General features: G+C 37.5%; 1 protein-coding gene across 10 annotated transcripts in view; it reads left to right on the top strand.

The window, feature by feature from the left end:
- Positions 1–5108: 5108 nt before the first annotated feature.
- Positions 5109–27981, top strand: part of LOC149573299 (Cytidine/deoxycytidylate deaminase family protein) — a 235551-nt gene continuing 212678 nt past the window's right edge. For 3 of the 10 annotated variants that reach the window (XM_089814513.1, XM_089814514.1, XM_089814512.1), the window contains exon 1: positions 5179–5594. In XM_089814513.1, the coding sequence (XP_089670639.1) occupies positions 5272–5594 (323 nt within the window). In that variant the 5' untranslated portion in view covers positions 5179–5271. Of the gene's footprint in view, positions 5595–27981 lie in introns of all 10 variants that reach the window. The other 7 variants (XM_089814507.1, XM_089814515.1, XM_089814506.1 and 4 more) reach the window with 5 other exon arrangements.

The following is a 27981-nucleotide window of genomic DNA, read 5'->3' as shown; positions in this document are numbered from 1 at the left end:
TCCACTCATATGGGCAATGTGGGATAAAAGATGTGTAATATAAAACATATATTAAAATACCCCTTATGTCTCCCTTGGGTACACATCACCATAAAATAAATATTAAAGTAACACTTTAATATTTTACAATTAAATTAGACGTTACTTTAATAAAACTTCAGGCATTAAAATGTATTAGCAATCAAACTCCGAATAATGCGAGTGATAGCTCATCGGAAAGCTCTCACCGAGGAGTATCGAATCCAATCACCAAAATTGACCTGCACTGTGTCCTGCCGACTTACTAAAAATAGTAAGTATGCCTAAAACTGAGTAAATCAACTTCGTTTTGGCCCAAACTAGAAATGACTAGGCCAAAACACTCCAAGATCCCATTAAACCCTTCGTTAGCCCTCGGGACCATGTAGAACAAGGCTAACGCACACACACTTGGTCAATTGCTAAAATGGGGACATTACAACTTAAATATCAGAACAGGATTTATGTTCCCGATCATGAAGGATTGCAGAAAGTTGTACTTGAGGAAATGCATAATACTCCTTTTTTAGGGCACCCGGGGGTAAACAAAATGATGGCTGATTTGAGACCTTTATACTTTTGGCCAGGACTCAGGCGAGATGTTACAGAATATGTAGCCCAATGTTTAGAATGCCAGCGTGTCAAGGCTGAGCATGCCCATCTGGCAGGTCTTCTGTACTCCCACGAGATTCTGCAGTATAAATGGGAAGTTATCAACATGGATTTTGTATAGGGTTTACCCATGACTCGACATAGACATGATGTCATCTTAGTTGCAGTTGACAAGTTGACTAAGGTTACCCATTTTATTCCTGGCAGTCTGAAGGACGAATCCCCTATGTTAGCAAGGAAGTTTGTTTAGGAATTTTTTTGATTTCATGGTATTCCAAAGACCATTATTTCGGACAGGGACACCCGAATGACTTCAAGGTTTTGGACAACCTTGAATGCCACTTTGGGTACACATTTGAATTTTAGTACAACATACCACCCTAAGATTGAGATAGACGTTCTCTTAAAATAAAGACTATGACATTGACATGTTTTTAAATTCTAAATTCAACCTCAGCTAATAACTTAAATTCTGTTGGTTTCATATAAACCTCTTATTAGTGATGACAGTTATAACTTTTACAACATTTTACTCATCAACAGTCTGTGATTGATTTTTACATTTAAGAATGATCATATGCATGTTCAGATATGAAATAGATTATTGAATGTCCCGTTGTTGGATAGCATTTAGAAGGTATATTTCCTCATGATTGAGTGTAATGTAGCGATTATGGGGCAGATAGATGGATATCTTCATGTTTAGTTTCTCTATCTGCTAGTTTTGTAGAATGGATACATGCTGTTTTTGTTTCTTCTATAGGTAATTCTGGATTTTAAAACTGCTTGGCCAAGCCATTTTGTTTCCAGATATTGCATATATGTACATGGCTATGCTTATTTGGTTTTAGTACATATGTGTAGATGTGTAGTTTATTTTTATTCCCTGCTACATTCTCTGATTAGACTACTAGGCACATGGTTGCAATGTAGAAATGTTTCATGGTCGTACCAAATCCATCCAATCCATCCTATTCCAAGAAGCTAGGCTTCTCGTGCTAGGGTCGGGGAATCCTTTGTGTTAGGAAGAATCCCGAGGGAGTACTTCACTTCGTGGTTGGTGAGGTTAAAGCGCCTGAGCCACACTTCCATGTTAGGAAGCAGGTGGGAGACATCCTAGAATTTTGGAGACTGGATTCTCTGAAGAATACAACAGAAATGTCATCTCAGTTTGATTGCATTGTTCATCTTTGAGATGTACTTATTTATGTCATTGTAACCCAATCTTGTAAATGTTGTATGTTGATCAACAAATTTGTAAATACATGTAAATGTTGTATGTTTGATTAGCAAGTTGTAAATGTATGTAAATGCTGTATGATTGATCAACAATTTATAAATGATGCATGTCATAACTTGGATACATAAAAGAGTAATTGGTGCTCAGCATTTAAATGTTGTACTCATTAATTATTATTAAATGATTAGTTTGATTTTTCCACTTTTATGCAATTGGTTTTTCTTCCGCAATTTTCGGTTAATGATGATGATTACATTGTTAGTCTAGATGTGGTTCTTTACATATGGTATTAGAGCATGGTTCAAACCTAGGCCCTTGGGCTATTATGCTAATTGTGCCTATGTTTGACAGGTGTTTGAATTATTACCATGGCCACAAGATCTAAACGAAAAGTTGGGTCCAATAGTAGTACATGGGCTAAGGAACCTAATGAGAGGTTAGATTAGATAATGGCATTGTTGACCCAATAGGGGGCTGGGGGTTTTTGAAATAAGATAACGACGACTGACTAGAATTTAAAGGGAATCAACAACAAGGTCAGTTACGAGCACTGCTGGAAAGTTGTTTTAAAGGGGAGGGTTCTTGGAAAAATAGGGTAGGGGCGGCGCACAAGGAAGAAGGTAGAAGGAGTTAGCCGGCAAACAAGGAATTAAACAGGTTCTCTTTCTTCCTTTAAAATGCTTATCTTGCTATGCAATTAAGAAAATATGGGTGTTGCTTTCATGCAAATGTTTCCTTAAAATCTATGAAGGATAAATGAATGATTCATTACTCTAGGCGTTTCAAGATTTACAAATTATGCAACCACTTGGCCATAGCCTTTTGTTAGACTGATATTTTACGTTTTCCTATAGAGGGTAGGGTTTGATTTGTTGAACTTGTAGAAAAAGGCTAAACCAATAACCTATACTTGTTCCTTATGCAGGCATGCTAAATTGCAATTTACGTATGATCTTTGTTATAGTCTACGTGCAAGGACTTTAGATTTGTTCCTTAAGATTTTCGGGTTTCATATTGTCAAGACTCTATGTAGTGGAATCTGTATCATTGAGCATGAACTTCAAAACTCTAGTGTTCAATGCTGTGATAAATTATCAATTGGCAAATTTAGATGTTTTAGGGTTGTCAAATTTTCATTTTTCCTTGGCAGAAATAAGACACAAATATGTGCTTGGAAAACCTTATTAATTATAACAGTTCTCTCTTTGGTTCTTTCTGACAAATTGGTATTTTCTTCTAGCATTTTTGCTAAGCTATGTCTGCTAACGACAATTTCTAAGAGTGCTAAGTGCCATTTTCTAGTATCTATTTCTATTTATAAGCATCAAACTGCATTTGTTTTTTTTAGTAGTATCTCATGTTTTACAGTTTGGATTTTGCCAAATCTTATGTCCTCTTGAGAAGAAATGTATATTTATTAAGCAGTGTTTTGGATTGCTCTGTTTGAATGGAATACAACATGTTTAAAATTTTTTCCCTTAAAAGCTTTAGTTTAGTTATTCTGTTTTGCTGCTAAGTAATTTTCATCCTTAAAAAAAGAAATTCCAGATACATTCCACTTTTAGAATCCTTCTCTCCTGTACGTTTTTAGGCCTTGTGTCGTAAAGTGTTGTAGGTTATTAGAAGTTTTGAATCCTTCTCAGTACTATATTCTGGAAATGGAATAGCTTAAACTTAGAGTTACCCTGTTTGAGACAAGACAACCCAAAGTAAATTAAATTTAATCAAAACACCTGAACATGTTTGTTAAATAAAAGGGAGGTAATCTAACGAATACACCATGTCTTTTATGTTGAATGCATCTTGTCAATATTGGAACATGACTTGTTCTATGAAAAACAGTTGAATTCCTCATTTGTGTGTGAGATCAAAAGAAATAGATAAACGTTGAGCTTTAATTTTGTTGGCTTAAAACATGTGGCAAAAACGTGATTTAACTAAGATAGATGTTCTCTTAAAATAAAGACTATGACATTGACATGTTTTTAAATTCTGAATTTAACCTCAGCTAATAACTTAAATTTTGTTGGTTTCATATAAGCCTCTTATTAGTGATGACAGTTAGAACTTTTACAACATTTTACTCATCAGCAGTCTGTGATTGATTTTTACATTTAAGAATGATCATATGCATGTTCAGATATGAAATAGATTATTGAATGTCCCATTGTTGGATAGCATTTAGAAGGTATATTCCCCCATGGTTGAGTGTAATATGGCAATTATGGGACAGATGGATATCTTCATGTTTAGTTTCTCTATCTATCAGTTCTATAGAATGGATACATGCTGTTTTTGTTTCTTCTACAGGTAATTCTGGATTTTAAAAGTGCTTGGCCAAGCCATTTTGTTTTCAGATATTGCATATATGTACATGGCTATGCTTATATGATTTTACTACTTATGTGTAGATGTGTAGTTTATTTTTTATTCCTTGTTACAATCCGTGATTAGACTACTAGGCACATGGTTGCAATGTAGAAATGTTTCACAGTCACACCAGATCCATCCGATCCATCCTGTTCTGGGAATCAAGGCTTCTCGTGCTAGGGTCGGAGAATTCTTCGTGTCAGAAAGAATCCTAGGGGAGTACTTCACTTTGTGGTGGGCGAGGTTAAAGCACCTGGGCCACACTTTTGTCTTAGGAAGCAGGTGGGAGACGTCCTACAACTTTGGAGATTGGACTCATTGAAGAATACAACGAAAATGTCATCTCAGTTTGATTGCATTATTCATCTTTGAGATGTACTTATTTATGTCATTGTAACCCAATTATGTAAATGCTGTATGTTGATCAACAAATTTGTAAATACATGTAAATGCTATATGTTTGATCCGCAACTTGTAAATGTATGTAAATGCTGTATGATTGATCATCAATTTATAAATGATGCATGCCATAACTTGGATACATAAAAGAGTAATCAATGCTCAAGATTTAAATGTTGTACTCATTAATTATTGTTAAATGATTAGTTTGATTTTTCTACTTTTATGCAATTGATTTTTCTTCCGCAATTTCCGGTTCATAATGATGACACTATTACTCTAGATGTGTTTCTTTATATCGGCAACATCTATACAGCCACGAAAATGCACTTCCATACAAAAGAGAGAACTTTGTTAATTTTTTAAAAAGTTAGAAAAAGCAATGTAAAGGAAGTGCATTTTCGTGGCTGTATAGCCACGGGCCTTTACATCCACACACCTTTGAATCTTTGACATGCAAAAGCGGGAGGAGCGTCAAATATAATGCCTCGTTCAAAGGCAGTGGCAGGTGAAAATAAAAGGTGAGCTACATGGTTTAAAGTGATTGTGGAAGTCACATATTCATAAACATTCATAATTAGTCGTTGCAATGCGAGGGGAGGGAAACAGTGGCGGGGCCGTGTGAGCAGTGCATGCGCAATAAAGCTCAACATACATTTCGCAGTACACATTTGTATACTCTAATCTTAGCAATGGCTATCATCCTCAAATCATCTCTAACAGCGCGGGAATTGTTGCTGGTGTCCACGGGCACCGTCATCGGCGGTGTTTTGGGCGCTTCCATTGTCCGCTTTTTCTCTCGCCCAGGAAACACAATTGACGCTCTTCTTGCTCGCTTCTTCCCAGCTTCACAGAATGATGACGATGCTCATGCTCCCGGAGAAACTCTCTCTCTTCGCTGTAACTCTGAGATTCGGAACCAGAAAGACCCTTACGATCCCACCAAACGTAAAGGGTAAGTACCAATGATCCTAATTGCTGGGAGACATGAAGTGAGTAATCTATCTTGAACACGCTGTATACTTCGCTGTCATGCCAGGTTCTCGAGCTTCTCTCGGGTCCTGAGTACTGACTATGCTTGTTAGCTATATTTAGCGGAAACATTCGCAGTAGAACAGATGATAATTTAAAGTGCGCTTCATGATAAGGGCATCTTTCTTTGGAGTTTTTTCTTCAGTTTTGCAAAAATACCGCAAATCATTTGTCAGGTAGTTATGTAAAATGTTCCGCCATGTATTACAGTGATTTCTACCTTTTTTGGCACATGAAAATGGATCATTTCGTAATGGTTGTGATAAGGTGAGAATGGAGTACATTTGAGGGAGATCTATACTTGTAAAATTTAAGAATGCGATCCAGCGAACCCCAGAATGTGTTGAAGATGGCGTTTGAGCTCATTGGATCTTCACAAAAAATAATAACATCAAGGATTTCTGAAGTACATTGTTGAGGAAAATATATTGCAACTAGACGGCACATAATATTCCTTGATCATTTGTTAAAATAAGAATAATTGGTGGAAGAAGTGTTCGTGATAATTTTAAGTGGAAGAAGTGTTCGTGATAATTTTAACTTCAATTTAATACGCATCCATTTCACTCGTATAATTGGTCCTAAAGTGCCGGGTTGGGCGTTTGATATTCTGTCGAACTTTTTAAAAATGCTTAGAATAAGATACATTGTTTATTCTGTTTGGAACCGTCTTTCATGTTTTTTCTAGTGCATAGCTTCAAAATTTTGACTTACGCAAACATTTGCCTGTCCAAAAAATTATCTTGGAATTGGGATTTAGTACATAAAATTAGTAAAAGCATCCAAAGGTTTTATTGGATGGGGAATAGTGAGTTTCCCTCTAGGTATGTTACTCCATAATGATGGTTACGGATGACATGGGACAACCTCATATTGATGGTTAGGGACCATTTGTGGCCAAGGAGGATAAGGTCTGCCTTGGAACTTAGGGTCAAGGTCAAGGGCACCCTCTTGCAGCTCCCCTGCTATCCTCACATGGATCAATTATTTGAAGTGAATTAGGAAGGAATCTTTAATCATAAAGGGAGGGGTTGACATGATGGAGAGGGAAGGTTTGAAGCTCTCATTTGGTACACCACCTCATAATGATGGTTAAGGATCACATGAGGCCACAGAGGATATGTTCCTGTTATTGGGTCCAGGTATAGAATACTTTGGGCACTCCATCGTGTCTCCCAACGTCACCCTCATTATGTTTGAGCTCCCTTGTAATCATGAGATTTGTTGTATAGATCAATATGTGTGTATATATATTTCATTAGTATCTCTACATTATTATCTAATTTGATTACAGGTTTCCAAAGTAGGCTTATCTCATTCTATTCCTTGAGTAAGAATTACATGTTTAATTACATTTTGCTCTTTGTTTCATCTAGATTCATAAATTTAGAGCAAAATAAAGGGTGATCCCAAAAAAGGACATTACAAACACCTTGTCCTTTTGGTCATTAAGTTATTATCCTTATTGCTAACTAGACATGTATGCTTGCTATTGGGGTTATGGGATTATTTAAGAACCCATGCCTTCCAAGATTGTTGAGGATAAAACCTTTCTTGAGAACTTGACACATAGGCACAATTGTGTGTGTTTTAGGATTCTTTATGAATACTAGAGCTTCAAATTGTTGCAGGAACTTGAGCACTCTTTTATTTGTTAGCAATCTCCTTCTGATAAGTAGGAGATAATTTCCACAGCAAGTCAAATTGTGATATTACTATCAGGATTTAACTGTGTAATTTTGAGTCAAACTCATTGACCCATGTTTCATGAGTAGTGATTCAACATGAATCCATCTCTCATGAGAATAAATGGAACACTTAGCACTCATTGGATCTAGGTGATGCTCACAGGGGTGAAGCACCAGGACTTCTCGGGAGGTCACCCACCTGACCTCCCGGGAATTCCTGGTGCTTCACCCCTATGAGCATCACCTAGATCCAATGAGTGCTAAGTGTTCCATTTATTCTCATGAGAGATGGATTCATGTTGAATCACTACTCATGAAACATGGGTCAATGAGTTCGACTCAAAATTACACAGTTAAATCCTGATAGCAATATCACAATCTCCTTCTGATTTGGAATTGTCAAGAGTTTTTATTGTTCCAAGAATGCTTCTTGGCTTTGACTAGAAAAATTTGAAAGGAAGAAAAGAATGAATCTTCATCAATATTGACAATTCATAGTTCCGAGAGAACTTAGAACTTCTTTAGGGTTTAGAGTGTTCTTGAACATGTTTCTGATTTGGGCTTAACCTTCAAATCTTCCTAACTTTGCCCAAACTTGTTTAGTTTTGTCCAAATTTCAAAGAAAGACACCTTGTAGGCTCTTTAACATGGTGGAATCTTTCCTCAGCCAAAAACTAAAGGAAACTTTGTGTTGATTTCACTAGGAACTAGAACTTGTCTCTGTTCTAGAGGTTTTTGGAACTTGACTAAACTTTGACTAGTTCCTAAGGAAGCCAAAACCTTTGATCAGCTATAACTTAGTTGCTTTTCTTCATTTTTTTCATCAAATTCAAATTAGAGATACCCATTAGAGCGCTCTACGATACAGAACATTTACTTGGTCAAATTAATCTTAAAAATTCCTCTAGAAGTAGACTTACGAAGAACTATAGAAAACCAACCAAAAATTGAACCAGAACCAAAAGCTAAATTTAAATGTTTTTGGTGACGTAGGATCACTTGTGGACATAGATGCTCTTGCATTAGAGTTCTAAAACCAAAACTAGCAAACTAATCTTGGCAAGTAGAGTTGTAATCCTCAACAGTCAACCTCAAAGAGGAGAAAATTGAGCCATTTGACACTTAGTTGCAGCATTAGGCTTACTCATGTCCTTAAGGGCATATCCCTTTAGTTCCTCCATAAGGCTTATAACCAAAATATCAATAACCTTTATTTTGTTCTTTGTATTATGTTGCTCTTTGACAACATTTTGACTATCATTCTCAATCATAGGAGAAATCGCGGTACCTTTTTTTTGACAATGGTGACGTCCTTTGACACCTTAACATGATTATTAGAAGTGCCCAACTCCATGGAAATATAAGAAGACTTGCAAGGACTCGTAGTGGTTTTTTTTGCCAAACCATATTATTGCCAACACAAACATTGAATAGAATTTTGTGACATTGACAATAGATAAAAATTGACCAAAAGAATTTGCAATAACATAAAAATCTTGTTCATGCCAAAACTTTGAAGGGAGCCTTGACAGTGTAAGTCATATAGAGATCAAACCAAGGTTTTCTTGGTAGCATCAAAACTAGTAGACCATTTAATGGATAGATTAATGAAGGAACTAAGCACCTTCTTGCAAAATTCTCACGCTTTCCTCTGAATATTGGAAAAAAAAAGAAATTTGTCTGTCATCTCAGCCGCTTGAATTCAACTAGCCATGTACCATCTTTTTATAACCTAGTTTTGAATAGCATCAATATTTGAATGGAAGCCAAAAACTGCCCAATGAGAACATTCCTCATGTAGGCAGCAATGTAGTCAACTTCCTCATTATAAATCCTCTTGGATTTGAAACATAAGGTATGGGAAGAGTCTATAAGTTTTTTAAAGAGCCATGTTTTTTTTATGAAATGGGGAGGGGAATGGCCAACTATAGCAAAAGTTAAAAACTGGTGTCATAGGCAATGGGGGCATGTGAGAGGTTTCAAAATGTTGGAGAATGGGTTTTATATGGTGACCATAGGGTGTGCACATGACAGAGAACTGATTTTGTATAGTGGGCCTTACATGTCGGAAGGGAAAGCTTTCTATATGAAGCCGTGGGAAACAAATTTTGACCCAACAAAGGAGATCATTCAAACATAGCCGATATGGATGGGTCTACGAAACCTTCCATAGGAATGTTGGAATGAGGATTCTTACAAGTTAATGTGTAATAAGCTTGGCAAATATGTGAAAATTATAGAAATGGTTGATAAGGTGACCTTCCAAATGTTTCCCTATATTTGCATCTAGTGGAATGGTTGTGAAATATCCCCAATAGATTTTTACCCGTTCCTTTCTCAAAATAATATTCAAAACATAAACATATGAAGTTACATTATAAACCAATAATATAAAACCATAAATTCTCATAAAATCCCTTGAAATATGCTATTGCATTATACATTAGCAATACAATAACCAACATTCAAGATCCAATCTTAAACACAAATTTATAGTCAAATTGGAATACTAAGAAAAGAACCTGTAAGCACATATGAGACACTTGATGTGACGTCTCTATGGACAATGGGTTTACATCCATTGTCTCCCGCACGAAGGTTTTTGTCCTCTTGCTGGATGAAAGCCGAAGCTTTCCGAATAACTCTCACAAGAGAGAAACTGAAATCTGAATCATAAACCAAGCATATCTGAATGAATGAGACTCTCTCATTTTTAATCCTAAAAGCTGTGACTCTTCGACTCCCTTTTTGTCTTTTCGTCTTATCCTTCCTTGTTACTTTTTGCCCACTTTATAATATTAAATAGGCCTTTTATAAATTTAATTCACACTCTCATAGTCAATTTTAATATTATATGAATATGTCTTTAAAGTTTCTAATGTCCCAAGAAGGGGACGCTACAAATCTTCCCTCCTCCAGATTGCTTATCCTCAAACAATTAGTACCAGGATCCCATGTGAATCTTCAGGTAGCTCTGTGGTCCAATTTGAAAATAAATCCTGCCACACTGCAAAGCAAGGTGTCCAAATGCAACCCATCCATCAACCACATCCCTGGATCTCATAATAATCTATAAAGTATCGCTGCATTTATAGGCTGTACAACTCTGATTATTATCGCATCCAGTCTCAAATTGAGTAGAACTACAATAAAATCTTCAACATCCATAGATACATATGGTCAACACCTGGATCGCAAACCATCTCATGTGCATATTCAACCAGAACAACTTTATGTGTGCTACCATCATATACAAAAAGATCCCTAATCCGACTGAGAATCTCACTCCAATTGATATCACAAACACCACTGTGGTCAAATAATTGTGAGAACTCAACTATGTGCCAACCAACTCTAGGAAACATTATGAACAATGGGAATGTTCCTCTTGGATCCCAACTATCTGTACTATATTGTTGCTTTGTGCCCATTATGGGTGGAGTACACCAGCTGCTCAATTGCCACAATGCTGCCCCTCACTATATGCACTCTAGTTATAATACTTGCCACATCTGTATCCCAGGCTGATTTGTAATAAACGTTATGTCCCTCTATCAAGGCGACAACCTCTTGGTTACTACAATTGTCAATTTGGAACCCTTGACCAAAATCAATGAGTGTGTTGTCATTGGACTTGAATATCGGGTTCTCAATTATCCAATCAGCATCTACTTCAAACAAAGGGTTGTCTACACGCTAAATGTGATCTGAAGTTTTCGTACTTAGTCTTTTGGGACAACTATCCAAGTCATAAGTCTGCTGAATGCTATCAAGTTTATTAATTACTTCTTGGAAAAACCCTTGCCTTTCTTTACTCTCATGCTCTTGAGAATGGTTTGTGGTCCTGACTTGATTTTCTGCTTTTTGAAAAGCAATTTGCGTTTCTCCAATGCCTTATGAACATACTTAAGCTTTCTGTTGAGCTCCATAATCTCATTCTCTCCTTTACTCATCTGATCAACATATATTCCAACAACCTTAAGAATATAATCCCTGCTGAAAAGAAAACATAAATAATTTGATTCATAGATTCAAGGGCGGTTTTGATTACCTGCAAATCAGCAATAAGCCGATCTCCTTCTACTCCTTTTTGAGCCTTCCTATACAGATCCTCAACCATTCTCTGAGTGCTGTCATAACATACCCAAGATGCCACAACCATGTTGTAACAAATGGATTTTCATAACAAAATAAAGAAGAACTAGTATTTGGTTTCTTATAGAAATGAAAGAGTTTTCTTCAACCAACTTTTGAAACAAAACATTCTTAATCCATTTCATGAGACAATAACTGATTTAACTACTAACAATTTACTGAGATAACTATTAAATTGAAATAACTGAAAAAACGATTAACTGAAGTAATTGAAATAACGATTAACTGAAGTAACTGAGATAACTATATACTTAGTAATTGAAATAACGATTAACCTGAAGTAACTGAAATAATGATTAACTAAAGTAACTGAAATAATAATTAACTGAAGTAATTGAAATAATGATTAATTAGAGTAACTGAAATAATGATTTCCTATCTTCCCTTGCATATAGTAAAGTAATTACATGATCAGTTACAAGAGGAATATAAATCCATATCCGGAATGGATAGAAGAAACATACAAGAAGAAACTGGCGAGTCTTTAACTAATTGTGCAAGCCTTGGCTTTCGGTAAGAGGAGAAGCATTGACTTAGGCTTAACCTCCCAACCTCGGACCATATTCATTTCCATAGAATCTATTGAATAGAAAGACCCTCCCTACCCGAGGATCAGGCTTGGGATACTTCTAATCCAACCACCTAAGCATTTCCAGTGTTTAGAATGTTTGCACAGTTATGGACAGACATGTTTGAATAATTGACACTACTGACATCAAGTGATCATAGATTGACAAACATGCCTTTAACGACTTTGGCCAAGGTTTTTGGATGGGTTCAATTATCCGATCACCACCGCTCGACTTGACAACATGAGGACAATAAGTATGAACATGCATGAGCTATTAAATGATTTTCTTTTTAAAAATAATATAGAATTGTTATGCCACGTCTGATTTTTATTTCCATGTTATTGCAGATTTCTATCCCACCTCTATATCTCTTCCTTAGCTATACAGCTGGGTGAGTCCTAGGTGTTTGAATCTCAGAGCAACCAACTCCTTATGTTGATCCTCAACAGACATAAGAATATTACATGTTTTCAGCATATCACATTTCTGTGATTTGAGAATTATATAATCTTAAGACTTGCAAAATAAATACCATTTGATTCTGACATTCAATAGTAAAATAAAGATGTGAAATCATATCATGAGAAGTTCTGACTTAAGGAGGAACTATCCAATGATATCAAACAAGGATGTTGTATGGCATTTCAAGGAACTTTATCTTATTGCTGTAAATACAATGCAGTGGTATATGATAAAAACATATTATAAATCATTTGGTTATGGTAAGTCAACCACATAACTTGGTAAGTTCAGATTGTATTGGAGCCTTGGCTGGACGCTAATAATCAGTTCCTTCACGGAAATAACTCCAAATGCAAACCTCAGTGTGATTACCAATTATGTCCTTCAGCAAAAGTATTCAATGAAATAGAAATATCGTGGTAAGGAAATATGAAGAGGGAAAAAACGTAAGGAAAAATGGAGAGAGATATTGTGAGGAATGAGACTCAATGGTCTTGTTATATTCTTGGTCTCTCACGGCTTCCATAAATAAAAGGCTTTCCAGATCGTCAACCGTAACTCATGATCTATTTACCAAGATTTGTTTTCTTGATCCATCGTGAATCAAATGCAAAATGTACATTTCGGTTTCAAGTAAAGAATTGAATAGATAAGGAAAAGAATTTGAAGGTTATGAATCAAGGATAAATTATAATATATTTATCTACTTGCATGTAGATGTATTTATAAGATTGACATCATATTATATGTTTTTATCCAAGGTTGTATCTCTTATTATGTATATCTAAATACATACTTTATTTAGAAGATTATTTTATCTTCTTGTACATGTATTTAAATTTACGTATTAGATAAAATCTTATATAAAAACTAGATTATGGTGTCACCTTTATTTCTATATCTATGTGCACATACATAAATATGTGTTGCAATGAAATGATAGAAATGTTAACCATAAGCTGATAAAGGTATGTGCTTTAATTAAGTTAAAATCATTAATGTTTTTAATGTTTATCTAATAGCTCATGTGTATCCAAATGATTGTACCCTATTAGACAAGTCACTGGATACTTACCAAGATAGTTAGAGGTCATGCCTGTCAACTAGATAAGTGGACTAAGATGGTATCCCATTCCGTTGATCTTGTTTAGCAATGCTTCTCCCTTTCATATTCTCCTGTAATCACCCGTGCAACATTTTCCACGATAATAACAAGTTCCATTATAAATCCATAATAACATTTAATATATATATTAACAAGGAATTTAATTATTAACCATAATTCCGAAAGCAAGCAACTGCTAACTTGTATTATCATCATATGACAAACAATGGATAACGATCATCACCATTGAATAGTTAAACAAATTAATGAACATAACGGATATATTTAACTACCCTTTTCACATGATTATGAAAGAAAATCCATTCAATTCAACCACTATAAATAAATATAAATTAGGTCAAAATTTGGGATGTAACACGTCTTCACTAACCTTCAATTGGTTCTTTAAGGCATGTGTCTCAATATTGTCATATTGAAGCAACTCATTGTCTTGTAGTGTCATCTTGGATTGTTCATATGGTCCATCATACAAAGACTCCAACATGCTATTACTTCAAGTACAACCGGCCTTATCAACGTGTTTGGCAAAGCTAACCTTCAAATCACCAACGTAAAAACTTGTGCCACTATTAGCATCTATCCCATGATCATGTAAACTCTGTAAATAATTGGTGGTTGTTCTTTTTCCAAACCACTTGTAACCTGGATTTTGATTGCTAAACATTCCTCATGCAAATTTTTGCACCTATCCTTTGCAAGAAGATCCTGGGGCAATTCATAGTACTTTTTTACCATATCAGTCATGTTTTGTAGGCTTTGGATGGAAATCCATGTAGTCAATGAAGGGTAATTCTTTCTAAATCTATGGAGGGAATTTGTTGTACTCACCATACATATCAAGTACCTTTGTCCTTACATCAAATTGTGAATTTTGGACTACTTGTAATTTAACTAGATCTTTTCTGACTTTTTCCAAACCGCGTATCTTTCTTATAACTCCTTTAACGGTATTATAAGTAGGCATTTTGTAAGCAATTCCCATGCACTTAACAACACTCAGATTTGAACCCAAATTTTGCAAACCACCAATATTGGAGCGATTTGTCAAACAATTTGATTTCTTCTACAAGTATGTCACTGTTCAGTTCATTAAGTACAAAGATTTGGATGGCTTATCCCAAAGGCATTCACTATATGCAAAAGGTAACGCTACACTACAACCTTCAGCTGACTGTAGCTTCTTGCAAATGTGGTAAACTTGGAATTAATTTTGTCTCATCAATTTAACAACGTAGTCAACAATTGTGCCACAGACTTGAATACACAAGGAAAATAGTCCTGTAGTTAATTCCTAAATTCCACATTTAACGCTTAATAAGGAAGCAAGGCTTGTTGAAAGTATCAGTTCTTCTGCAATGATTAGAACTATTGTATCTACCCTGCAAAGCAATGTTGGCAGTACCCATGCCTCTGCAACAACTACTTACAACCAATATTGTATGCCTGGAATTATATGTATGTCCTCCACATAACCACAAACTAATCCTCAGACTTGTTGTAAGACATTGTATGTTATTCTTGGTAATGTTAAACTTTTCACGACACACTCAGGTATAGAGAAGGAGTATTAAAATGCATTCAGATTCAATTATATGAGAAATGACTCCATAAGAATTGACGTTGCAGGGTGTCCAAGCCTGTTGATACTTTGTTCGACAGTATATAAACCTTCTTGTGAATAGATTACGATGTCGAACCATTGAGTCTTCACATAGTTGCAGTTTTCCGTGTAGTATCTGTTTAAAACAAAAGTGTTGGAAATGATATTTGCCCTCCCTATATGATTCTTAAAGCATGAAGAAACTTTCACGCCTTGATAGACAGGTCACTTTTTTGAATGGAATGTTTCAGTTTATTGGGACACTTGTTGAACTAAGTAAACAAATGGATGCACAGAATATCCAACTGCTGTAACGACAATCTATAGGTAATGAATTAATGTAACACCTTTCTAACAGAGTATCGGCATTAGGAAATTGGAGAGTTGCATCTGTTACACTATTATGTATGTACCGCATAGCCAATAATTGTCGTAGCTGGTTTAAGGAATCTTTATTAAATGATTATGTTCTTTTGAGGAAGCCTCCAAATTTTCAACAACTCTCTTGTAACGACAAGCTGAAGAGAAATATTTTGTAACGCTTCCTTTCTGTGCGGCTTCGGATGTGGCTATCACCGCTCTCGACTAGTTCACCTTCCTTACTTGCTATCAACCTGTATTACTACAATCTCATAAGTGACCTGTGTGTTCCTGACAACCATGCTCGACAAATAAGCTCATAATATTATTTTCACACTTTTGCGCATTATTGCCTAGAAAATCTTCACTTCAATTATTTTTCTGCCAGTGGAAAATTTTAAATCTAAGTTGATGAGGGAGAACAATCACTATTGGCAACATATATTCCAACTCCTCATTGTACTAAAACAGTGTTAGTGAAACAATGCAGGATCCATTAGGAATCCTGACTTGGTCGCCACATGACTAAAACTTTAACAGATTATTGTAAGGATCCAAATACAACTCAATGAACGTATTTGCAAGACCACTGAAATTTATCAAAATGTACCAGCAACATAAGATGATCTTAACTAGAAAAATATAGAAAATATCAATATGATCACTACGAAGTAGTAATTCTGTTGGTTATAAACTTTGTCCTTGGGTCAACGAGAAGACCTTTTCCTCCATTCACTTTAAGATCATGCTGAAATTTAATATCTGTGACTTCGGCTACCACTGTGCATTCACACTGAGGAACGATAATGACTTATTCTCCTATCTGGATATTTCTCTGCAACTCCTTTAAATTCCACTTGTAAAGTTCAACACTTGCTTGACCAAAATTTATTCTAATATACATTTATAGCCAAACTCTTAAAAAGTTTTTGGTAACATGGAATTTTACAGCTCCAGCAATGTCGACGGAAGAATTAAGAGGAGATAAATGGGAAATTCCAATGTAGTTTCTTCTGCCGCTAGCACTACCACATAACGTTTCCTTTCCCTGTTTGAATTCTTCGATATCAACTTGCTATTGGTGGATAATTTCCAATCCTTACGATTCATGCAAAATTTCAGTATTTGAGACAAAATACCAGAGTTTCGCAAATCTTCCTTCACTATTTCTATATTCCGCAAGAATGACTTTTATGGCATATAGTCCTACGCTCCTATATTAGAATGAGAACTGTGGTCATAGAGATGATACACGGGCCCCAGAGAAGTAATAAGAGTCTCCCTTGGACAAAAATGGCGTGCAATTTTTAATTGTGAGGAATAATGTTGGCTAAAGTTTCAAAACACTTCAATAGCCCCCAAAAATACAATGCGTTGGTTTTATACCCGACGGTCCCCACATAATATGTGCTTTGTTTATTGAATTCTTTAGGAAAGGGATAGCGATTTGCTTCAAAGGCATCACATGTTTTCAGTATTTTTGCCCTAGCGTGCTCTCCAGAAAAAACAAAAAATAACAAGATTATTTTCTCAACTTATACTGAACTTCAACGACACGAAATTTTTCTTCCTCAAACTTGTGGCATCGCCCCCACAGACTTAGAACCAAGTGGAAAAAAAAGATCAGCGGTCCTCAACCATTTTTTTTAACCAGCTTATTTGAATTTTGAAACCAAATATCTTTCCCAAAGTCGATGAATATAGATTGAACTTTGTATTCTGTAAATTTGATTAAAACTTCAGAATTGCAAATTGTTACTCATGAAACTTCTTAGGTTGGCAAGAAAACTAGCTCTGATACCACTGAAATATCCCCAATAGATATTTACCCGTTTCTTTCTCAAAATAATAATCAAAACGTAAACGTATGAAGTTACATTATAAACCAATAATATAAAACCATAGATTCTGATAAAATCCCTTGAAATATGCTATTGCATTATACATCAACAATACAATAACCAACATTCGAGATCCAATCTTAAACATAAATTTACAATCAAATTGGAATACTAAGAAAAGAACCCGTAAGCACATGCGAGACACCTGATGTGATGTCTCCACGACTAATGGGTTTGCGTCCACTATCTCCCGACACTAGGGTTTTCGTCCTCCCAGCAGATGAAAGCTGAAGCTTTCCGAATAACTCTCACAAGAGAGAAACTCAAATCTGAATCATAAACTAAGCATATCTGAATGAATGAGGCTCTCTCCTTTTTAATCCTCAAAGCTCTGACTCTTAGACTCCCTTCTTGCCTTTTTGTCTAATCCTTCCTTGTCACTTTTTGCCCACTTTATAATATCAAATTGACCTTTTATAAATTTAATTCATGCTCTCATAGTCGATTTTAATATTATATGAACATGTCTTTAAAGTTTCTAATGTCCCAAAAAGGGGACATTATAGGTTGCCATCCATTACCAGAGTTATTGGAGCTGCATACATCTGAGGGGGTGTAGAGGCAGGCTTTATCTACAGAGGAAGACCTTATGGTTTGTGCGGAATGCCTCAGTGAAGATCGTGAAGTTGATGGGTGTGTGGTTGATGGGAAAGGAAAAAGCTTGGAGGACGAGAAATTATTGCAGAGAGCTATGTTTCTTTTGGAATCTCAAGAGTAGTAATCGAGGTCTTCTTGTAAGGAAAAAGCTTGCAAGAGCTGCGAAATGGGAATACGAGATGATAGCCTATGAGTGAGACAAGATTGATCCATTGGGTGAGGAGAAATGACTTGATCATCTCTGGATTGATCAAGAAGAAGGAATGGATGTAGTCTAGGTGGAGCTTTAGGAAGATTTAGGAACCCTATAGGAGGATGATAAGGGGGAGATGCTTAAGGTAATGAGGAAAGGATGGATATGGTGGAGAATATAGTGGCTAATGCCTTGGTCATGGACACGATGGAAAAAGGTAAGGGTTGTTAAAAGTAAAGGATCTCTGATAGATAAACAATTACAAATATTTGTCTATAAATTCTAAATCAAACAAGCAGAATAAATTTACTTATCTTCTCTGTATTTGTAGCAGGTTCTTGAATTCTTCCTTCCTCGGCACTAATTGTTTTTACTGGATCACTGTAAGACAAATGTTGAGAATGATAATAGCAATGATATTATATTGTGAATATGATTCTGCAGGTACTTGTATGCTTGTTGTTATATGTTCACTGCAGTTGAATGATCTCAAATATATATTCAATGAACAGCCATGACTTCGAAGAGTCATGCTTGGGCCACGTAGGGACATGCCTCTTTGGAGGCATGTTCAACGTAATTGTTCCATGCTGAGTTTTCCCGATAACACAAGGCACAATCACAATGTTATTAATAGTGCCAAGACGTGGGTTGGAAACTCGACACAAGAAGGAATATATATGATGCGGGTTATGGCACCCCGACAATACCATCTGTCGAGGGTAGCAAGAAACCCATCGTTAATCTTTAGTCATGGGTAATATAAAGCTCGATAGTGATATCTGCCGTGGTTAATATGAAACCCGACAGCAAGGTCTGTCATGAGTAATATAAATCTTGACCACTTAAGTTGGTTGATTATAATACATATATACTGTCACAATTACATAACAGGGATGTATGTATATGTACATGTATGCATACATTAGTATGAATACATGTACGTATATATATGTCTCTGTCATGTATATCAGATAGTGGTGCATAGATACTTCTCTGCAATGTAAGATAGATATCAAAGTCAGAACACAAATTGCTTATATCTCTGAAATGTAATTACAAATAATATCATCATAGAAGATTCAGATTTACTTCTCCTGACGCTAAGCATCAACAAGGGTAAGCTTGATAGCGAGTTAGAATCGAAAGATTGTTCTTTGACTCCATAGAGGTAAGAGGCTATGTTTATAGGTGAGGAGCAAAGGGGAAAGGATCAATGGTCAAGCATAATGGAGAAACCGAAGGAGGAGATGCAAGCTGGATGGGTTGATGAAACTCAGGATGGTGATAGGATTGGGGAAGAGGAAGGAACAAAAGATATTCAAATCTCTCCTATGAGAAATCTAGAAAGTTACTTTGGATTAGTAAGGGACTCAAGTTGTCACACAATGGAGACTGGCTCGAAAGCAGGCTTTGAGGACGAAGGTGAAGATGATGTCCTAGGATTAGAGCCAGAGGATGTGTATGTTCTATGTGAAAAAAGGTTATTGTCACAAACTAACTCAAAGGAACCAAAGGTGAAAGGTGGGGAGAAGAAGAAGAGAGGCGTAAGCCAAACAAGAATCTGTTATTGCAAGTTGGAAGTGCTGCTGGTCAGAGCAAGTTGAGATCGAGAAGGGGCCCTCTTCTCGAAAGTAACGAGGTTCCTTTCGTGGAATGTTAGGTTTTGCAATGCCCTTGACAAGATTCACTTGATCAAGAGAGGTCTTGATCAAGTGAAACCTGATGATTTTGCCTTTATTGGTAGATGTTTCAATAGGTGGAAAAGTTCTCGGATGGAAGCTGTCGTTGCCTTAGGTGGTTTAGGGCTGTTATGGAAGGAGAATTAGTGGTTGTGGATATGGTCCAATAGAAGCAGCATTAGCAATGAGTAAGAGCTCTTTCAAAACAATTAGGTGCAAAATTTAATTTGATAAATGTCTATGGCCCAACCTAGGACAGGCATAAGAGAGAACTGTGGAGGGCTCTCACAATAGTGTTGCGAGCTATGGGAGATGAGATAGTTTTGTTGGGAGAAGATTTTAATGCAATCCTTAATCCAAATGAGAAATTGGGTGGTAGAGGATGGATCTCTGCTAGTCAAGTGGATTTTAATAATTTTGTTGGATATAATGGTTTGTTTGACATTACTTTTAAAAAAAGGGAGTTTACATGGAGAAATAGGTGTCCTGGTTTTGTTAATATTACTGAGAAGCCAGATAGATTTTTGTTGGTAGGGGATTGGTCAAGATTCAAGTGCTCTTGTGAGGTGGAATTTTTTTTCCAGTTAATGGTTCAGATTGTTTACTGTATAGGGTAAACGGATACTTATCGCATGTAGTTGTAATGTTCCCGTTATAAAATAAATCATTTATCAAACTATTGTTAATGGGCCGATTGATTTAATATATCTCGGTCCCATTTTTTATTTTGTTTTCATAGTTTGTGTTGCCGTTGGCTATCTTTATACACCCTCGGAAGTTTTCTTGACAGGTATTTAAGCACGGCTTGTAGGTAGTCTTTAGGTATGCAAAATTTGGATTATTTCTTTGTACTACAAATTCCTGTTGGGATCCTCTATTCGGCCATTTCGAAAGTGGAAGACCTTCCCTACTTGGCTGTTTCCAGTTTTGGTGGGATTCAACCCTCACCCTATTCTATGGCTTGTAATACTTCGCTCGGATCTGGCGAATCAGAGCATCATCTTTCGGCATATATATTACTTAAAGGATTATTCGTATTTAAGCCTCTAACATTGTGTTTGGATTTCATCTAAACTTATCGCATTTGTGTATTAACAATATTGTATTTAGAGTTGGGCTTGGATACTTAACCGTACGACCTTCTGTCATTCTCGCACTGCTCACTCCTTGACTGTACGACCTTCACCCATTTGTTCATCCATATTACTCTATGTTTCATTTGTCCGGATTTGTGTTTTCGCCATCATACGGCCTTGTCCACATCTTACCTTCCCATCCGTATGGCCTCCTATCCTCCTATATCATTTGTACGACCTCCCTTGCTGACTGTACGACCACCTCTAAGCACCGTACGACCTATCTTCCCACTATACGACCACTTCTAAGCACTGTACGAGCTGCCCATACTACCGTACAAACATCTTCCTGCTCCATCGTACATAACATACCGTACGACTCTCTTCCCTTGGCAACTGTACACCCTCTTCTCAAGTCCATACGACCTTCTAGTTGTCCATACGAACCCTCCAACAACGCCATCACAGTGAACATAGAACATGGGAACATTACAATAGTACAGTAAGATATAACATAGAACAAACACTTTATTCATATACGCATTGTGCACTCCAAAGCTTACAATAATGATGATGATGATGTCCCAATAGTCCCTACGGACAATGTACATGTACTTTCCCAAAGGGGTGACTCAACCGTCACGTGCCCTTTTGGATACAACTCTACATGTCATCTACAATATAGATTTTACCGACAATATCATCCCCCCAAAAGAGTCATCTCTGGATGACAAAGTAGAGACAACTCTTACAACAAAACTCAAATTACAACTAAAACAAATAATTACATCAATATTTAGAGACTAAGAAAGAGAGATGCGTTTTTAGTGTAGTAGCCGTTCGTGCTCTAAGCTTGTTCAGCTCTGCTCGTAGCTTGTTCAACTCTGCTCGTAGCTTATACACTTGCTCTTTTCGTACTTTGAATTCTGCTTCAACCTCCATCTGAAGCTCCAAAGTTGATTGCATCATTTCAGCAATCTCTTCAAGCTCTCTCTCTTTCTCCTCTATCACTCGCTCCTTCTTTACTGCTAACTGTTCCTTCTTCATTGCCACCTTCTATAGCTGACTTTGTCAGGCTAATAATGCTGCCCTCTTAGATTCCCAGGCTGCCCTATCACAGCTAGCTTGGTAGCTGACTTCTCTTGAGCCCTCTCCGCTACTACCTGGTTTGCTTGGCTCCTTCGAAGGGTGTAATACACATCCCTGTGTATCTCGACTATCTCCTGAGTCAAAGCCTCTACTCGACTCTTCATACCTGGATCTCTTGTAGTGGCCCAATCCTTGTGCATCTTTGCAGTCTCCACACTCGGCCATCCTCGCTCCTCAAAAAAAAAATTGTAAAGGCTGCTGGACATCCTAATCTCATGAAGGATATCACACTCTTTAGCTCCTTTACTACTGAATCCAAGGTCTGTATCTCTGCAAAGGCCACTACTTGGTGAGCCCGTGTCGCTAGAGTTGCTATATCAATGAAGAATGCCTCTCTTGTCACTGTTTTTGGTGCTATTGGAGGCTGTTGCTGAGCACCCATATCCCTCTCTACTGCTTCCACCATTCACTCAATAATGCTGTGGTAGTCCATTAGTCCTTGTCAGGTGATGCTCCTCCACCTGTGTTTGTATAGGATCTTCCTTCGAAGTTACTTCTCGCATAGGTTTGTGAAGGTATGTCGCTTGAGGTGCTGGTGTACGGTGAAACCTCGTACTCATGTACGTGCTCAACCTGTGAGTTCTACTCTCTCTGTTTAGCTCCTTAGGCAATGCTAACAATGTTGTATCCACTGTAACCAATGCATCTGAACCCACTACGTCCAAATGAACACCCAACATCCTCAAACCCTCACCTGCCGGTATCTCCATCACTCCTTGAGTGTCCATCTCCTTATCAGGTACAAATACCTTAGCCCCAACCTTTGGTATAGTTGGCAAAACCTCTCGAGCAGGCTACATCGTTAATTTTGGAACGACTGTCTTCGTTGGTGACCGACGTGCCTTTGCTAACGCCTCTAGAACGAATAGTGTCTCTGCAGCAGGCTGAATCGCAATTGTAGCTGGAGTCATCACCACTGGTTGTTTGAACTGGCTAAACCCTGGAATGCCGTGTGTACCTACTGGAACCAAGTGTGCCGTCACTGAGAGTGCAGGTCATGGAAATCTCAATGGTGTAGCTGTAATTACTTCCACCTCCTCGACCTCTTTGTCCTCCTTGTCGGTCTCACTCTCCTCAGAAGATGTCTCCTTGTGATCGCTGTTATTATTTCCTCCATCCAGTGTCGATCGTTTCTGTTCGACCATGGTTTTGCTGCCAAGTGTATTGAGATGCCTCCACTGCATGGTCGGGGGTTCACTTGGTGTGAGTGGTCCCGATTTGGCCTCCAGTGCATTGTTGGGGATCATCCGCGTCGTTGCCTCCAAGAATAGCCCAATGGCATAATGTGGCATTTAGAATGTCTTGTGCTGCAGTGTCATAAATTTGTACATCCGTTCTACCAACAATGTAGCCTAGTCGTACACTTCCATTCGGGATCCCGTTCATCATGGCAATGTGCGGGAATGAAATGTCTAAAGCGCAGTTGGATCATGTGAGGCGAATTTTTACTACATCTATAAGACAACGCTAGTGCCCTTCTTGCACGTTGGACTTCTTCAGTTTTCTACCCTTTGACATGTCTGTGAGAGCTTCTTGCTTCGTCTGTGTTAAATCCCCACATGCCAGCTGTATTGATTGTGTCTTTACCTCTCAAATCAATTTTTTCGGTTTGTTGTCTATTTTCCTTCCCTCTTGTGCATGACTAGGTATCTCAAATACCCATGTGAAGTCTATCGGTCTGAATGATATTACCAAGTTGCATCCAAGATAGGCAAACATATTGGTTCAAGAGAACCTATCGTATGTTTCTATCATTGTGTGCAAAAACCCTTCATGGTCTCGAATGCAGAATATAGGCATTTGTATTACCCATTCAACCTGTGCCTTTTGAATGCGGGCCTTTACCAGATGGTTATCAGGTGTCTCTTGCCACCACTTGTTGCATTCTGTTCCATTCAACCCTTTAAATGAAACATTTTGTGTTGTGGGATTATTCGTCGCAGTCGGTTGTGTTGGTTGCTTCCCTTTCTTTTTGCTTGGTTCTGTACTTGTGCCTCCTACTACACATACTCCAGATGGCAAAGTTTTTACGTTCCTGTTCATGGCTGCAGTTGTTGCTGAATCTTCTTCCAATTTCTTTTTCCAAGCCCTCTTACCGACTAAATGCATAACTATCACCTTTTTGTCATTTTGCTTGAAGAAGACAAAACCGTTAGGTCATTTGTAATTTTTTTGAAGGCAATGATGGTATAGTAGCTTGAAAAATTCACATTTGCTCCTTCACTTGTGGCTGTACAGATGCAATACTCCCCTCCTCTCTTGTACTGTCGTTCTTGTTGTCGTACAGGATGTTTACAATTTAGTCCCTTCGTCTTCCTTCAGTTTGTACGGATATATGTTTTCAGATTGTACGTTTCCCTTGTATGATATTGCTCTTTATTCTTGCTGTATAAAATACATCCTGTTTGTACGACCATACAGGAACTCTACTTGTTTGCTTTCCTTGCGGCGCCTTTGTGTGGTCTGTACAATATACTTGACTTACATTTCTACTGCTATATGACATCTCTTTACTATTTTCCCAGATGTATGGTGTTATTAATGGGCTCCCTCCTTCTGTATGTCAATATGCCGCTTTCTTTCCTTGTGCCCGTACGGTGTTGGTTTTGTCTGTGTTGGCCATACAACTGTACGACAATAGTATTGTTCTCTTTGTTCCTTTGTGTTGGTTGCACGCTTAGTGAATCACTAAATCCGTACAACACTTCTTTTTCTCCTTATGCTCCCCAGTGTGTCCATACGCCACAAGGTTCTTTGCAATGAACATTGTACAACTGTACGGTATACTTTGGTGACCTAGGAACACTTACAACTTCGGCTTCCTAGTCCGCATTTTTGTTTAAATTGGTCATACTGTATTTATTTCATCTCTTTCGGATTGTACAATATCTATTCTTTGCCTATAGGTGATCTCCTCTTCCATACGGTGTTTTCCCTTTGCTTAGCCCTTTATGCGGTGTATCCCTATAGTATTCTTTCCTTGACTCAGCCTTCTGTACAGTGACACAAGTACTTCACTTGGCGTACAACTGTACAACTTTCTCCTTCTCCTTGGCATGTGGCCATATGCTATTCTTACAAGAAGTCCGTACGGTGATGATTTCTTTCAGCTTGCTGTACTGTGAGTTGTCCCTCTTTCTCTCTTCTTTGTTTATGTTGTGCGGTGACCATTCATTTCTAATGTAGTTGCTCCCTTATGTCGTATGGCCATACGGCCATATAAACTCTCTTTGAACTTTTAAGTGTAATGAGACTGTATGGTGCCCTTAACGTTGCTTTTCTGTACGGTATCCTCTATTTCCCATTGGTGGCCGTACGGTGGTTATATGTCGTTCAGTTTCCCTTTATTTTGTTGTCACTCACATAATCTTCTTTTGTATTTATTTATTTGCTTTCTCTTCTATGGCTATTCTATGAAAATCTCAATACTGATACATTATTTATACTTACATATATACATTATTTACTATTGTTTTTTTCTCTCAGTTGTTCGTTGGCAGAGGAACATTTCTTTCGTGATAGACTTTTAACTTTGACCCATTCACTTCATCAGGCACTTCCTTCCCGTCCAACATCCATAATTTTATTGCTCCATTATTGCCCACTTCGCCAATCTTGTATGGTCCTACCAATTTCACTTTGAACTTTCCTAGTTTGATATCGTTACCCCCATTATACTTTAAAACTAATTGGCTCAGTTGAAATTTGTTCAATTTTAATTTCTTATCATGCCATGCCTTACGCCTATTCTGAATAACCTCCGTGGCCCATTGTGCCTGCAGTCGTTGCTCATCAAGTTTATTTAAATTATACAATCTCTCAGGCTTTCCATATCTCCTAGCTTGTTTTTTATCACGATCCTCAAACTTGATACCATGAATTCCGTCGGCACCACGTCTTCCTGTCCATACATCAATTGAAACAGAGTGTGTCCAGGGGTTACCTTGTATGAAGTGCGGTACGCCCATAACGCTGATAGTAGTTTTTTTCCCAATCTTCTCCTTCAACTGCACAAGATTTATAAATCACTCTGACTAGGATCTTATTCATAGCTTTTGCTTGTTTGTTGGCTCTTGGATAGTACGGACTCGCTAGTGAATGATAGATCTTGAACTCTATGGTTAGTAGCCGAATGACGTGATTCATAAAGTGTCCCCCACGGTCACTTGTTAATTGTAGCAGAATCTTGTACCTTGTAATGATTTGCTTGTAAATAAATTTAGTTGTGCTTATCGCAAAGTTGTCTGGTAGGGCCCATGCCTCTACCCACTTGGTTAGGTACTCTGTCGCCACCACGATGTACCTGCATCTTCTAGTTTTACTTACCTTGAGGGGTTCAACAAAGTCCAATCCCCATCTTTCAAATAGCTCCCATGTGTGTGAAGGAGTCTCTCTTCAGTGGTTTTCCAACTCTGACATGTATTGCACACAACAACCCACTCCCTGGCATCGTTGTGCACGGTTGGCCACCATAACCTTGCTAGAAGTATCTTTCGCGCAGTTGTATTTGGCTCCATTTGTCCTTCCATTGGTCCTTCATGCGCTTCTTCAACACCTTTGGTATTTCCTCAAAAACACATCGCTGTAGAATCTAGCCGAGTCCCATTTTATATAGTAATCCATTGATCAATTGAAACATCCAACTCCTTAAGCACCAGTTTCCTCTTGTTTGGCGACATTTTGCTAAGAAATTGTCCTATCGAGAGTTACTCTCCGATATGCGTGTACTAGGATCGTAGTACGACAATCTGAAATAGCCGTGCGTCAGGAAAATCATCGTTAACCCCCTCTGGTGGCTCTCCTGATTTAATCCTCGATAAATGGTCCGCACTCACATGACTTTTTCCAAGCCGTACCACAATTTTGAATATGAATTCCTGCAATAGTAACAACAACCTGCTTATCCTTCCTTGGATTATCGACTTGTTCACAAGGTATAACAACACTTGATGATCCACATAAAATACGAACGGTGTTGCCAATAAATAATGCCTAAATCTTTGTATTGTGTACACCATTTTGAGTGCTTCTTGTTCTATTGTACTGTAATTTTTCTCCAGTTTAGATAACAGTCTACTCGCAAAGTATACTAGATGATCCAGTCAGTGGTCACTTGTCTGTGCTAGTGTTGCTCCAATCGTGTAGTTCGGTGCATCAACATGAACATGAAACTCCTTATCCCAATTCGGATACGCTAGGATTAGTGTTGTGGCCAACCTCGTTTTCAATCCATTGAAAGCTTCATTTTGCTTCACTTCCCATTTATAAGGTTTACCTTTGCAGGTGAGTTTGTGTAGCGGGTAGGATATTTTCGCAAAGTTCTCGATGAACCTCCGATAGTATCCAATATGTCTGAGGAACGATTTTACCTCTGTCACATTTGTCGATGGTGGCATTTCCAAAATTACTCTAACTTTGTTACGATCCGTCTTCAGCTCTGCTTTGCATACTATGTGCTCTAATATCTTTCCTTGCGGTACCATGAATTTGCACTTCTTCAGATTCAGTGCCAGTCTTGCCCGCCTGCATCTTTCCTTGCATTTGCCGAGTGCAGTTATATGCTTGTCGTGTGTGCTGAAAATTGACCAATAGTCTAGAAATGCCTTAAAATTCCCAATTGACATTTTATCAAATATGTGCAATATAATTCTCTAGAATGTTTTCGGAGCTTTACATAGTTCGAATGACATCTTGCTGTAGGTATATACTCCATCTTCCACGATGAATGTTGTTTTAAGCCTATCTTCTT

Source organism: Cupressus sempervirens, chromosome 2 (assembly GCF_028749045.1).
Source record: "Cupressus sempervirens isolate cs-2001-9-10 chromosome 2, ASM2874904v1, whole genome shotgun sequence".
NCBI classification, from domain to species: domain Eukaryota; kingdom Viridiplantae; phylum Streptophyta; class Pinopsida; order Cupressales; family Cupressaceae; genus Cupressus; species Cupressus sempervirens.
This window is presented reverse-complemented; position numbering and strand designations above follow the sequence as displayed.